At 38.5% G+C, this 14059-nt stretch overlaps 1 protein-coding gene across 1 annotated transcript in view; it reads left to right on the top strand.

The window, feature by feature from the left end:
• The window catches only part of PHF6 (PHD finger protein 6), a 31614-nt gene extending 18554 nt beyond the window's left edge, over positions 1–13060 (top strand). Inside the window, exons 6-11 of the mRNA XM_019521294.1 lie at positions 4401–4564; positions 4744–4887; positions 6452–6556; positions 8049–8182; positions 10866–10995; positions 11339–13060. Of these exons, the coding sequence (XP_019376839.1) occupies positions 4401–4564; positions 4744–4887; positions 6452–6556; positions 8049–8182; positions 10866–10995 (677 nt within the window). The 3' untranslated portion in view covers positions 11339–13060. The remainder of the gene's footprint in view (positions 1–4400; positions 4565–4743; positions 4888–6451; positions 6557–8048; positions 8183–10865; positions 10996–11338) is intronic.
• Positions 13061–14059: the final 999 nt, after the last annotated feature.

Below are 14059 nucleotides of genomic sequence, written 5' to 3' on the forward strand. Positions count from 1 at the left end.
GCTAATAAATGTTGCTAGTTAATTTTGCTCAGTATCATCTGCATTTATCAGACTTAGGCTTTTTTTTGCACTAGGTGTTTTGTGTGAGGTATTGAAATAGGTAGCTTACTGTTATCCTCTGCTTTGCATGTCTTCCTCTTACTGGTTTTTGTCACAATCTTAATTACTTTGCTATCACTATATTTTGCTTTAATGCTAGCTTTTAATGAGGAAGGATTCCTTATACAAATAAAATTGTTATGGTAAAGGATAGGCGAATAGTTCTCAGCATATACTATTATTTCCATGCTGGAGCAGGACAAACATTCAGGACCTTCACTTCTAGCTGTCATGATGAGGGTGATTGATTTCCATGTTGATAGCCCAACGAATGGATAATTCCATAAATCAGTTTTTTGTACTGTTTGGTTCTGTTAGTGGCATTTTGAAGTATAAGTATGACGGGATTCTTTATCACTCCTTTCTGTTCTCAAGGAGTGTTATTGCCTCTGTTATTGCCTCTCTTGATTTAACATACTTTTAGGGCTATTGAAATATAGACTGGCTCCTTGGGCATTTTTTTGGTGGAGAATACGTTGTTGGATCAGGCATATAAGGCCCACTTCTTTAGTTATGGTATATTAGGTAATTTTGAGGGCAGTTTATAAGACATAAGAATTTCCCATTAAAAACTTTTGTCTAATGATAAATTGAGACTATTGTGGCCATTTCAAAAATCAATGAAGGTAATGGGGCTTGGGGGGCAGTCAAAGAACATTTAGGGAGACTAGTGGGTTCACACTATGGGTTGTACCCATGATAACACTTCATATGGTCAGGGAGGTGTTGAACAACTTTTTGTGTTTCCCTTAGTTCAAGCTGACATGAGAAGTTGGAAACACCCAACCATCAGATGCCAGGGAAACAGGGTAAGCTTGGCAGTGGGCTTGAGGGGAGGGGTAGGGCAAAAACCATATTGTCTGTTGAATAGTAAAGACTGTCCAAGGCAGTGTTGTTAAGTCTGGTTTTAACCTCTTTATTTTCTGTACTGTTACACTAGTTCACAGTGCTGTTAATAAAAGAGAGTGTAATCTTCTAGGCGTAAGTCCAGGATACAGATGTGCCAGCACAAAACCCCATGTCTCTGTAGAGTCCCACTGAAATGAGTTCCTAAATCCACACTGTTTGTAGTACTGGGGCCTTAATCTGTTGGGGGGTTCATTTATTTAGACTGCTTTCATGAATGTCATAAAATTCAGTGAATTCTGAACTGTTTGGGGACAGAAAGACTATCCTTTGAGGAAAACCGTGAATTCTTTCTTATGGTATTATATTACCAAATAATGAAGCTGTCAAAAAATTGCATGGTCTATTTACTGTTGAAATCTTTTGTTTCCTAACTGTCAAAAAAAACACAAAATGAGTATTGGACAAAAGATTCTTTCTGGAGGCTGTAACAGTTCTTTATATATTAAAAAATAAGTTGACTTTCATCATGTGTGTTTGCTTGTTTTGTAGTTACCAATGGCCTGTTAGCATTGTAAATGTTTAGTAGTGTGGTGTCTTAAAGATCTTAAGGATGGGTGTTTAAAAAATTGATTACCACGAAAGGAGGGTGGACTGAGTGGAGGAAGAACTGGTTGATGATCCATTTATTGATGAGGAACTCAAGAAAAACCTTACATATATAAGCAAATGGACAACGTGATTGATGACATTCAGTCTAGTATGAAGTTCTCATTAACTGAAGTTTAAAGGGACATTAACTTAACATCCATACTTTTGACTGAATGTTTTTACCTGTGGTTACAAGAAACACCTAGGATTCTTATCAGTGAAAAATACAGGACAAGGTTTGGAAATATTTCTTTATTATTGGAGGACCCATGCATGTGAGGAGACAAAATAGGATTCTTCTCGCTAGAAGAGCACAGAGTTCTAAGACTTAATTTGTCACAACCAGTCTGAAGAAAGAGGTTTCCTTTGGATATTGGAGCTGACATCCATATTGATTGTGGGAACTGAACAGGTCATTTGAAATGAAAAAATAAACTAGACTAGTAAAACAAGTATATCTTTGTAGTACACAGACTGTTTTTAACTAGGAAGTTGTGAATTGTATCGCTTGACTACACCATCAGTCCTTCCATATTTTATTTTTAAAAGGAAGCTGTAATGCTCTGTATCTTAATCTGGGGAATGTGACATTTAGACTTGCTTAAAGGTAATGTTAGGTAGGTTGATGCTCATGTTTTAGTCTGGGGAAATGTGTATATTTGAATCTGGCATGTTTATTCCAGACTGTACCAAAATTTGTTAGTGCTTCTTAGTTTTTATGCATTATATCTGAGTATAATTTATGTTAGCTGAAGGTGGATTTTTTTTCTCTTTCATTAAAAATATGTAAGAATATCTAGCTCTTCTGGAGTTTGACAACAGCTGTGGTAGACTAAGAATTGTTCTTACCAATCTTATTCTTGGGCTCAGGCCAGCAGCTCAGTTACTGTACTAAATTTAGTATTGGTGGGGCATACTGAAGTGCTAGAAAATTGACCTTTGTAAGTGCAGTGTTTGCCATGGGAGTGAAATGCATCATATGCAATTAGATTTGATTTGACATAATAGATCAAGGAAGAAGCAGAGGAATGTAAACTGGAGTCCTTTGATTTGTGCTACAGTATTTAGTCCTGAAACTATTAATCCTGCTTCCATACTGAGGCCATGATACTATAGAGATTACACACCTTAGTAATGCCTAAATAATTTGAAAAAAAAATACTAAAATTCTCATTAATATAAAAATCAGGAGATCCAGTTTTTCTGATTTGTGATTCTGTTCTGTTTGGGGCTGCATCTCCATCTTTGTTTCGTGAATGGTGAGGAATAGGCAGTGTCCGCATATGACAGATTCATCTACAGCTTTGCATGTTGGTCTTATAAAAAGATGTCATCAGAAGGGCTGATTGTAAGAAAAATGATTAGCAACCAAGTACAGCAAAGCTAGTATTTCGGTATTAAACATAAGCCACTCATGCGACAAAAATAAACATGACTTGCAGTAGGTGTGTGTTAACTACATAGTTTAAATAATCAAAGGGATTCAGTAAAATGTTTGATTACAGTTCTTTGTATCATGATTTCTTAATTGCTGGCATTTTCAGAGGAATCTAAGAAGGCCGAGTCATAAGGTCTTAAAAAAACAAAACAAAATCAGGCTTTAGTATAGTGATAAGATGAAGTTCTTAAAAATTCATTACTTTATTATTGTAGGTTGGTGTACACTTAAAACTTACGGGGTTGTTGAAGTGCTGAGAACAGGCAATACTGGTATATCAAGAGAATAAATTAAATAGTTGACACAGATTGAAAATGCAACAACATTAACCAGCTGCCATTTTCTTTAATATATTAGTGTTGAAAAGATCTGTTAATATTCTTTGTGTTAACATCATCTACGTATGTCTTTGGGCTGGGATATTTCCAGTACTGAGTGGAGGCTGCTGCCCAGCAACATGGTTGCAACCACCAGCGGTAGACTTGAAAATGGACAGTCACTAAAAGTAACTAGGCAGATGTGTTTCCCAGTTTATTTGTAAAGATAACTGATAATTACCATCCTAAGAGTTAGTTTCACTGTAGCTGCCAAAAGAGAGCAGTTTTTCTATTAAAGTTATGAATATATCAAGCTTTAAAGTAATGCATCTTTATAGAGTGATTGGTTTAAGACGGTGGCTTTCAACCTGTTGTCCAGACTGTCTAAGGGGTCCATGAAAGATGACTATGATCAACAGAAACTATGTGAATACCCACACTTAGCTTGAAAGGGGTCTGCACCTCCATTCAAAATGTTTTATGGGTCTGCAAATGAAAAAAGGTTGAAAACCACTGGTTTAAGATAATACGTGATTGACACTGGGTTTCCAGGTCTCTCTGTCCCTCTCCCTTGTGAGTCATCATTCTGGAAAACAGCCAGTGTTGATTTCAGTATAGTACTTGAATTGTTTAATAGAAGGCAACGGGTTATGTAGAATAAATTAGTTTACACATGCTTATGGTCTGTTCTGACCTCAGATGCTTGCTCAGTTCCCATTACTTTCAATGGGAGATGAACTTGTATATCTGAAGACAGATTTTAGTCTTGAACTGAATGTTGCTACAAAGGATTTAAATGTACTACATGTTGTAAAGTGAATGTATTTGACTTGGTTGTTTTCAGAGGGGTAAACAGTCATATTGTATAATAGTAGAAGACTAAAGGTTATGTTTCTGTAATGAACTGGAAATCAGGGCTACCATTTCTGTATCTGATCATAATTTATAGGAAACGGGAAGCCATTTATCATTGTCTTATCTAAAGTTTTGTTAAACAGTGCTCATTTGTGAGGATCGTTTCTTGATGTTGTTTTCTGGCTTCTAAGCAGATTTAGAAGAAGGTATCAACGAACACGAATTGGAGCCTTCACCACCAAAAGGGAAGAGGAGGGGTCGGAAGGGAAAGCCAAGGAAAACAAATTTAAAAGGGCAGTCAGAAGACACTAGATCTACATCCTCACATGGCACAGATGAAATAGAAAGCAGTTCCTATGTAAGCAGTAAATATGCTAAACTTAAAAAAAAAACCTGCATATATCATTTTTTTGAAATTTAAATATTTTGATTAACATTTGCATTCGTTTGAGCCTCCAGATGGTGGCTGTAGTCTTTTTAATTATGACCACACTTGTTAACCAAGCAGTATATTTTAGTAAATTGTTTTTCTTTCAGAGAGACAGGTCTCCCCACAGAAGCAGCCCCAGTGATACAAAACCTAAATGTGGATTCTGTCATGCAGGTGAAGAAGAAAATGAAGCTAGAGGAAAGCTTCATATATTTAATGCTAAAAAGGCAGCAGCACACTATAAGTGCATGGTAAGTCAAGCTATTGTTATTAATTAGCACAGCATTCTGATTCTTTTTGAAATGTCTTACTTTATTTTAATTTTGTGCCCTAGTATGTAATTATGCATTAATAAAACCTGTGCTTCCAGTAAGCTGCTAGTACTAATGTGTTGTCAAATGAACAACTCATTTATTTTTCACCACAGGCAACAGTAGGAGTTGGCTATGCTTAGAGATGCACAGCTTCCTTATAAATATTCCCCTTTTCTGTAGCTACATAGGCTGTGTTTAACCAAAAAAATAGTGTGAACTAAAAGACTCCATCCTAAAGGAACACACCACTGCCTTCCAATCTCATGCCTTTAGGCAAAAGCCTGAGGATAGAGATGGGCTTTGTTACTCTCTGGCCGCATCTACATGAAATGCTTATGGCACAGCAGCGTTGTGGGGCACGAACTGTGATGCAACTCTATTGCACACTACTAATGAGCTACTGTGAAGTCAGCATCGCCAGGAAGCCATGCAGGGAAGCTACTGTGCAGTAACACCTGTTACTGGGCAGTCATTTTAGTACTTGGGTATGCAAGTACTAAATGACTGCGCAGTAACAACGCACAGTAGTCTGTGATAGAGGCTAGAATGGAAGTCTTAACTGCATCTTAGCCTGCTGTCTTGGACGTAGGGCTATTTTCTCTCCTGCCACTAGGGGACACGTCCAACCAAGAGAATAGATATGTCAGTAGAGCATTATTACCCAGCCTGGATTTTGACCTGAATTTTTCACTTGGCCTCATACTGTTGGAAAGTCCAGGGTAGTTCAGATTCTTTGCTGAAATCTTCCAACAGCTATTTATAGTATATGCAGTATAGTCAAAGTAACACATGAATGGTGTTGCTGTTCCTATAACCCAAAATGCACTCAGCCAATAAATGTTACTTGTAATGGACACATGTTTTTCTGACTTGGGATTGTCCTCTTTTCCCCTTCTAAGCCTTTCCCAGGAGGTTGAGTGACAAGACAAGTCAGTGGAATAGGTTAGATGGCGCAGCAAAGGGGATGAAATGCATGATCTGATCAGCATTTTCATTTATTGCAGTGCTTTTTTATTGCTGCATCTCTTCCATCTTAATCTTCCTTTTACTAGGGGGTGGCCAATCTGTGGTGCATGTGAGTGGCACAGGCAGCCCATCTGTGGCATGTGGCAGATCAGGGAGGGGACAGGCAGCACAGTGGCAGGTAGAGCAGGGAGCAAAAAGCAGAGCAGCAGATCAGGTAGGGGAAGAGGATCAGAGTGACACTTGGGGAGGGTGCAAGACTAAGTCATGGCTTGCCTGTCAAAAAGGTTGGTCCCCACTGCTTTACCTGTTGTTTTTATTATAATAAATTTGTAAATGTACCAAATGAAACTAAAGCCAGTGTTGGAAGGTATATGCAGATTGCCAGTATGCTTAGTGTGCAGTTTTCTCCCAAGTTTATTGGCAAGGCACCTCTTTCCTGTAGGCAGTTTAGTACAGAATGTCCCCTTCTGTTACCTCTGTACCTAAACCTTTTTGTGGTTTAACCTGACATTGTTCAAATGTATTTGTTTTATAGTTGTTCTCTTCTGGCACTGTCCAGCTAACAACAACATCAAGGGCAGAGTTTGGTGATTTTGATATTAAAACTGTACTTCAAGAGATCAAGAGAGGGAAAAGAATGGTATGTGTCTTTTGGGTTTGTAATCAATACCTTATTGGTTCTATCGAGCGTGCGTGAGATCCTGCTTATCCCTTTTGACCACTTTATTCCTATGGTTACTTGTAGCATTTACTATATGTTTTCACTACAGTATACCTCACGAAGGAAGCTTGTTTGGCCCTTGGAAAACAAGCTTGATGGCTTGTTTTCCAGACCAAAAATGGATGTTTTGTGAAAACGTCAAAAAGGCCAAGGGAATAAACTCCTTTAGCAAATGACAATTACTATACGTTTGCTCTCAATATACTGTAAAGGGACAGCGTGAATGAATCCTTTGCTTATCTTTCATGAATTCCTCTTTAAAAACTGCTTGGTTTCTCGGGCCTCCTGGTCTTCAACTATGAGGAGGAGCTGTCTGCAGGGCTTCCTACGTCCAGGGTTGCTAATCACCTGGGCACCTGCAGTGCCTGTCTTCTCCCAGGCCTTTGGGCCACAATAATCTGAGGTGTGGAGAGACTCTGTTGATGTGTCTGGTTGGAGAAAATACTGTGGCCTTTGTTGGCATATGCTTGTTTTTGGAGGGGCTCCAGCACTTCATGGTGGCATGTTAGTATGACTGAAATTATGTTAAAACCCCAGAGCAGGAGACAGGTTCTCAGGGATGTTTTATGATTACACCAAATGGCAATTTCTTGCTAGATCATTGCCTAAAATTATTATATCGTACTGAGAGGATCCAGAGGAGGGCCACCCACATGATCCGGGGACAAACAGGACAGACCCGACGATGAGAGACTGCGGGACCTGAACCTGTTCAGCCTTCACAAGAGAAGGCTGAGGGGGGACCTGGTGACCGTCTATAAACTCACTAGGGGGGAGCAGAAGGGTTTGGGAGAGACCTTGTTTCCCCAGCGCCCCCTGGCATAACAAGGAATAACAGCCACAAGTTGTTGAAGAGGAGGTTTAGATTAGACACAGTTAGGGCGGCTAGGATCTGGAACCAACTTCCAAGGGAAGTGGTGCTGGCTCCTACCCTGGTGGTCTTTAAGAGGAGGATTGATGCCTACCTGGCTGGGATCATTTGAGCCCAATTTTTTCTCCTGCCCAGGCAGGGGGTCGGATTTGAAGATCTACAAGGTCCCTTCCAACCCAACTTCTATGATTTCAAAAACCCTAAGCTTCAGCTTCAGGAGCAATAAAATATAGTCTAGAACCATATCAATGTATTCCGTCCTGTAGTAACATATTAATTCAGCAGATGGATAAACTGTACTCTTATTCCTAGTTTAATTACTTCCATATTATGTTTCTGGCTTATTACAAATTTAATTAAGTTTGTACCCCAAGGGTAATATACCAGGTAAATTGCTGCTCTTGTTGGGCTAGCGTTAAAGTTTGGCACTTCATGGTGACATGTTAGTTGAATGTCAAGGGATTAAGTTGAATGCTAAATGACTAGATATGGAAGGGATTAAGAGCATAACTTTGAGTGTTGCCTTCTTCATTTCAACAGAAATGCACGCTTTGCAGCCAACCTGGTGCCACCATTGGGTGTGAAATTAAAGCCTGTATCAAGACTTACCATTACCACTGTGGAGTAGAAGACAAAGCAAAGTATATTGAGAATATGTCACGAGGAATTTACAAGTAAGAATGTATACAGCTGTTAAGCCTGTATAAAGTAACTTTTTTCCTCTTTGGTGTATTTAATTTTAAAAGTCACTTTTCTTTTGAAACAGAGTACCAAGTATGCAGTAAGGGTGATTTCTGTGTCTTTCAGCTGCATTGGAAGCATTAAGCAACAAAGAAACTTACTTGTCCTGTCTTTGCCAGTATTCAAACAAAGACCAAGCTTTTACATTCTAAAGACAAAACCAAGGGTGTGCATGTCTTCCCATATCTTTGGTTTTTGAACAATTGCTCAGAAATGTGGATAAGGTGACTAGTATAATTCAGTAATCTAGTTCACTAAAAGCTTGGAAAAGGCCAGTTTTAAGTGCCTTAGCAAAATTAACTAACCCAAGTTCTATTGTAAATAATCCTGAATTGTAAAATGCCAAAAATAAATTTCCCTGCATGGAGCACTACAAAAAATTTTTCTTTACTCTCTGCACTTCAGCTTTCACTTCCGCTTGCATCATCCCAGCCAAATAAATGAGAAGAACTGGATGGGTGCTGCAGGCAACACTCCCTAAATTAGATGAAGGGCTTGTGGTCAGACTGTTTTCAGAGAGTTCTTAGTGCTTAGGCAACAGCCGAACTGTACCAGGGATCTTGTGGTGTCATAGAAATTAAGGTCAGAGGGACTGCTAAAGTCATCTGGTCTGACTTTCTGCATGTTACAGGCTACCAGGATTCACCTGAGTCCTTTACATTAAACCCCAAAACTAGAGGTCCAACTGTTCCAGTCCATAGAAACTAAACTGTGTGCCAGAGAGCGAACAGAACAGACCAAGGTGTCTTGATTGCCTGAAGTCAGTGGCAGAGAGCTGATTAGCAGTCCATAGCCTATAGAGGAAGGCTATCCTTCTCCAGCCCATATCAGGTTAGTACGACCTTGAGCACGTGAGCAGAACACACCAGCCAGCCACTGAGAGGACTCTGGGCCCCTCTGAAGAAGCACTGCCCCTTCATCAGCCAGGATCAGCTGACCCCACAGCTTATGGCATTGGAGAGGATTGATGTTCAGCCCACTAGACTCATGCATTTCTTCTGATTTGTTTTACCAAATCAAGATGAGGATAAATGTATGTGCAAAAGTGAAAATAGTTCCTTTTTTCTGTGTAAAACTGTTCACTGTGTTACTAAATAGGAAAAATACTGTTTCAGTGAATATACTGCAGAATAACTTCTATACATATACAAAATATTTTAGTGACTGCTTTAACTTCATTCAGAACGTCTGCATAGCTACAAACAAACGGGTGTTTTTTTATAGGAAGTATACAAAAATATATTTCCTCCTGATTGAGCTGAAATTCAAATGACTGAAGTTGTTGGTAAATTTTTACTGTGTTATATTTTCTTGGGGATAACTGACATATCTACTTGGTTATTTTTTTACACTCCTAAACTGCCCCCTATCTCCTTTTCCAGCTGCTTCCGTCTTTTATTAATGTGACCCTGCTGCCGTTGAAGCTGATGCTAATGTTGCACCTTGGCCTAGCCGCAAGGGGGTGCTCTCTCAGCAGTGTAGCAGTAATCCCCAAGCACTGGGATGGATCCTTTTCAGTATTTTACTAACGGCACTAGCTTGTGTAGGCTGCACTCGAGCCTTGCTTTTCTTTGCTTATTTCAATGCCATTTAATGGTTTTAAACTGATTAATCAGCTAAAAAATCATGAAAATAGTTCCCCTGTAGCATACATATTGCAAAACTCTTGAGAACCCATGTTCCTGCTGGGATTGCAGTTGTTTCCAATTTATTTTTATATAAACAGAATTGCTGCTCCATTCTGTCATTAAGCTCCATCATATCATGGAGGAAATACACCACGTAACTTTTGAATTTAGAAAGTACTGGCCATATTCACTCTCTTAGAAGAGCAGGGCTGAATGTAATGCACTTACTTTAATCAGCTCAACAGTTCTTGCAGCATTTTTTAATCAAAAGTAAAAATCAGTTCATTTTGACAGTTTCTAATTATTTGGGGATTAGACCAGTTTGCACAGTACAGTTATAGGCCACCGAGTAATGAAAATGCTGCCTTATCTATAGTGGTGCAGGCTCATTTCTGTAATAGATAATGCTTGCTCTTACAATTTTTTTTTTGTAAGTAGAATCCATGAATACTAATCATACTGCTACATCAAACCCTTGATGTTCAAGTTGTGTGCGTCTGCGCAGCCATTTCAGTTGGGTGGGGCTAGTCATGTAGGTCTAGTCTATGTAGATCCTTCTCAGTCCAGTGACTGGGTTTGGAAAGTGCTCCCGAAGGAGATCTGCATTTTTCCTCTGGTCTTTAGCACATAATGCAGTTCCTGTTCAGGCACGTGGAGCTATGGCAGTTTGGCAGGCTCCTACCCAAGAGATGTTCAATGCCTCTTTGTTATCTTCTGCCAGTTGGGAGCTGTTGCCTCTCTTCTTTCTGAATTATCTTGTACTTGTCCTTACACCAGGTCTTTCAGTCTCTGACTAATGATTCAAGCAAGGTAGCTGATAATTATGTCTGTTGCAGATGTTGTCTGATGCCTTGTGCAATTATCCAGTAAAAGTCTAAAATGTGCATCTTCAGCAGTGGTGGAAGCCCAACATGTTCTAAAAGTACTCGCATAAAGTAACTTGTCCTGTTTGCTAGTAACTCCCCCACTGTTTCTTTTATTATGTTAGACTCTATTGTAAAAATCACAGTGGAAACGATGAAAGAGATGAAGAAGATGAAGAAAGAGAGAGCAAAAGCCGTGGGAAAGCAGGCACTGGCCATAGTGACATTCCTCAACAACAGCTCAATGGAAACTAGGTATGGAAGTTGGTCCTGACAGATCTGTTACTGAGACTGAGACACTCAACGTACATTTGGCATACTTTATTGCAGTAAAATGTTTAAATCTAGCATATACAAATAAGTGCTTTTTATTTGTATGCCGTAGAAGAGTGGGGGAACATTTTTATTTGCCGAGAGGCTTTTGTTTTTGATTTTCTTTTTCTTTTATTTTTTTATCCAGCCAGCTTTGTAAAAATATAAGAAAGGAAGCCCTGACTTTTGTCACTAACTGTAGATGTAATATCAGTTCTGTTAGTTGCTCTTCTCTTTGTTCTGTATGATTTTAAATTTACTGTTGTTTTCATCATTTTTTAAACAGGTTCAAGGGACAGAGTTAGAGAACTGGGAATGAATAAGACATCCATAACTACTAATTCTTTTAAATTGTTTTTCTAAGATCAGAAAAGGGTCAGTAACTTTTTACTGCCCAAATCTGCTAGAAATTTCATTGAACTGCCTGAAACGTTCATGTTTGTGAGCCTTCAATAAGTGGCAGAGTTTTACATGTCAATATTATGTAGTTTGTAGTCTGCAGTGTCTGGAAAAAATTGAAACACTATATAAATGAGATGTAATATGTACAGTGTCAAAAGTTAAGGCAGACATTGAAATGAAGTAAGATCTATATTTCTGGACTGAATAAAAATCTAAGATTTGGAATGTGTAAGTTGTTTAGTGGATTCATGCACCAGAGAAGGTCTTAGCAAGCTCAGTTCACAACATGGACACGTCCGTGTTGGCCAGAAGCTGGTAACTTGTGCATTTCACGTTTTCTTCGTAAACCAAGTATGGAGGCTGTCTGTGGGGAAAAGCTGCTCTCTGTTTTGCTTTCAAAGCACATAGTAGAAAAAGAAGTCGATGTACACAGAAGCATGCTTGAACCTTGCAGTTTGTTCCTGCTGTGATTGCTCATACGGCCCAGCATTCCTTGCTGGCAATTTTCTTGAGCAGGTGTTGGTTATGAGCTGTGAGCTGCAGCACTCATGCCAAAGCGCTGTAGCTCGTTCCCCAACGATCCACCTCTTCTGCTTCCCTAGTATACCAAGAACCTTTCACTGAGTGTGAGTGAAGCCTTTATTATACTCGTTTTTGGACACTGCAACCCAACCTCTTTACATTTCGAAGAGTTACTCTTTTTAACTCGTTATGGAATTTAGCCACCATATCTGACATCCATACCTCAGATGTTCTGTGTTGTGTGGAACATTTCATGTTTCGTCCAAAATACATATACAGGCTGCCCCCATGATGTAAGAAGAATGAGAATATGGCTTTTCCCATAGATCAATATTTATTTTGAATCTTGTGACCACTATATGAGGAAACTCTCTGCTTAAGATTCTTAAGATTTGTAGAATTTAATTAATCTTGTCATGGAGTGACACATGCTAGAGCTTGATGTTCCATTTGAGAATAATCCAGATTAGGTTCAATCAGACCTAGCAGCTCAGTTCCTTAATTTTTGTCATTAAACTGGCATTTTTTTAGTTCCTAGTAATTTCTTCCATTGGTCTGTTAAAGCACATTAGCAGATTTATTTGAAATAAAACCAAAAATTTAATCTAACGTGCAAGTCTTTCTAATGCTATCATGCCACCTCATTGTTTAGATAGGGTTCTGACTGTTTCATTCTAGAAACCCAGTAAAACCTCAAGATTTGAAGTAAAGCTGCAAGCAAAATACACTGAGAATTTGGCTAGAAACCGCAAAGGTTCATCTGCAGTTGACATTACAAAAGCAGTTCATTTGTAATATAAATTTCCGTAGCATTTTTACTTGTGTTTTTAAGATTTAGCGTGTCGTTGTCTTTTCACATTTCCTTAATGTCTCAAGGGACTCAATTGTTGTATATGAGAGTTTCTACACGTTACTGTGTTGGAACTCCCTCCATTTTGTTTGTTTTCTTGGGGAATAATGCAGTTTTAGTAGAAAAATTGCAGTGTACAGAAAAGATTCAGTTACTGCTCTAAACATGATGCCATTGACCATTTTTATTTTGTATTTGTAATTTTCAGAATTAAAAGTGTGACTTGAATTGCAATGACAGATCGGTTGATGAAATTGTTTACCAAGATGTTTGTTTTTCTAGACGATGAACATTTTTCAACCACACAGAACAGTTTCAGAATGCAAAATAATGTGTCTCTAGATCGCTTCTACGTTGTGTGCCTCAGACATGAATAAAGGCACTTTTCATTGTTTGCAACTACTGTATTTTTGATTAATGAAGGATGACAGGTACCTGGAGTAGATATGCCAACATAATCTTTTCATTTTTTTGCCTCGGTTCTATTTCATATTGTGTCAGTTGTTGGATTTGATAATCTAATAATCCATTTGATGTGAAATCATTCCCTTCCATGCCACTAGTAACCATAACAGCACTTTACCTTTGAGTAGCAGAAGAGCAAGTGGCTGGTGACCTGTTATCTCACTGTGTTGAGATGGGCTGGCTAACCCCTCATTCATTCAATTTCATGGCAACTGAAAGTCAGAAGTAATTTTTCTTCTTTTTGTTACAAGCCTCAAACTCATGTAGTCATTTACTTCATCTTGTCATGTATGCTGGGTAAAAGTGCCTTACGATGTAAAAATTGTATTTATATGTTCCCAAGTAGCATCACCTGCTGGGGAGTAATTCTGTGATGGTGTTAATATTTAGAAGAAATGTACCTCAGCAGTGTATTTACTGTACATCTCCTATGTCCTTAACTGTAGTTTTAATAAGCATGAAAATGTATGATAGGTATACAACATTTGCATCATTTTTTAAAGACAAAATACTGCCATTGCTGTCTTTTTATGCGTATTTTAGCTTGGAATTTTGGACGGTCTGTCTTTTTTTGTAAAGCAATGTAATCTTTGCGAGCATATATTGAAGATTCTTCTGGAGCATATACTGCCTTCCCGGAAATGTTAGGAGTGCTTTATAGGTGAAATGAAAGTGCTTTATAGGTGAAATAGATCTGTTTAAATTAACTAGTTAAATTAATATCAATTTGTTCCTGCTTTTTCTTTGGGGGGGGGTAGTAAAGCAGTG

Source organism: Gavialis gangeticus, unplaced genomic scaffold, assembly GCF_001723915.1.
Source record: "Gavialis gangeticus isolate Ggan-Ray unplaced genomic scaffold, GavGan_comp1, whole genome shotgun sequence".
Lineage (NCBI taxonomy): Eukaryota > Metazoa > Chordata > Crocodylia > Gavialidae > Gavialis > Gavialis gangeticus.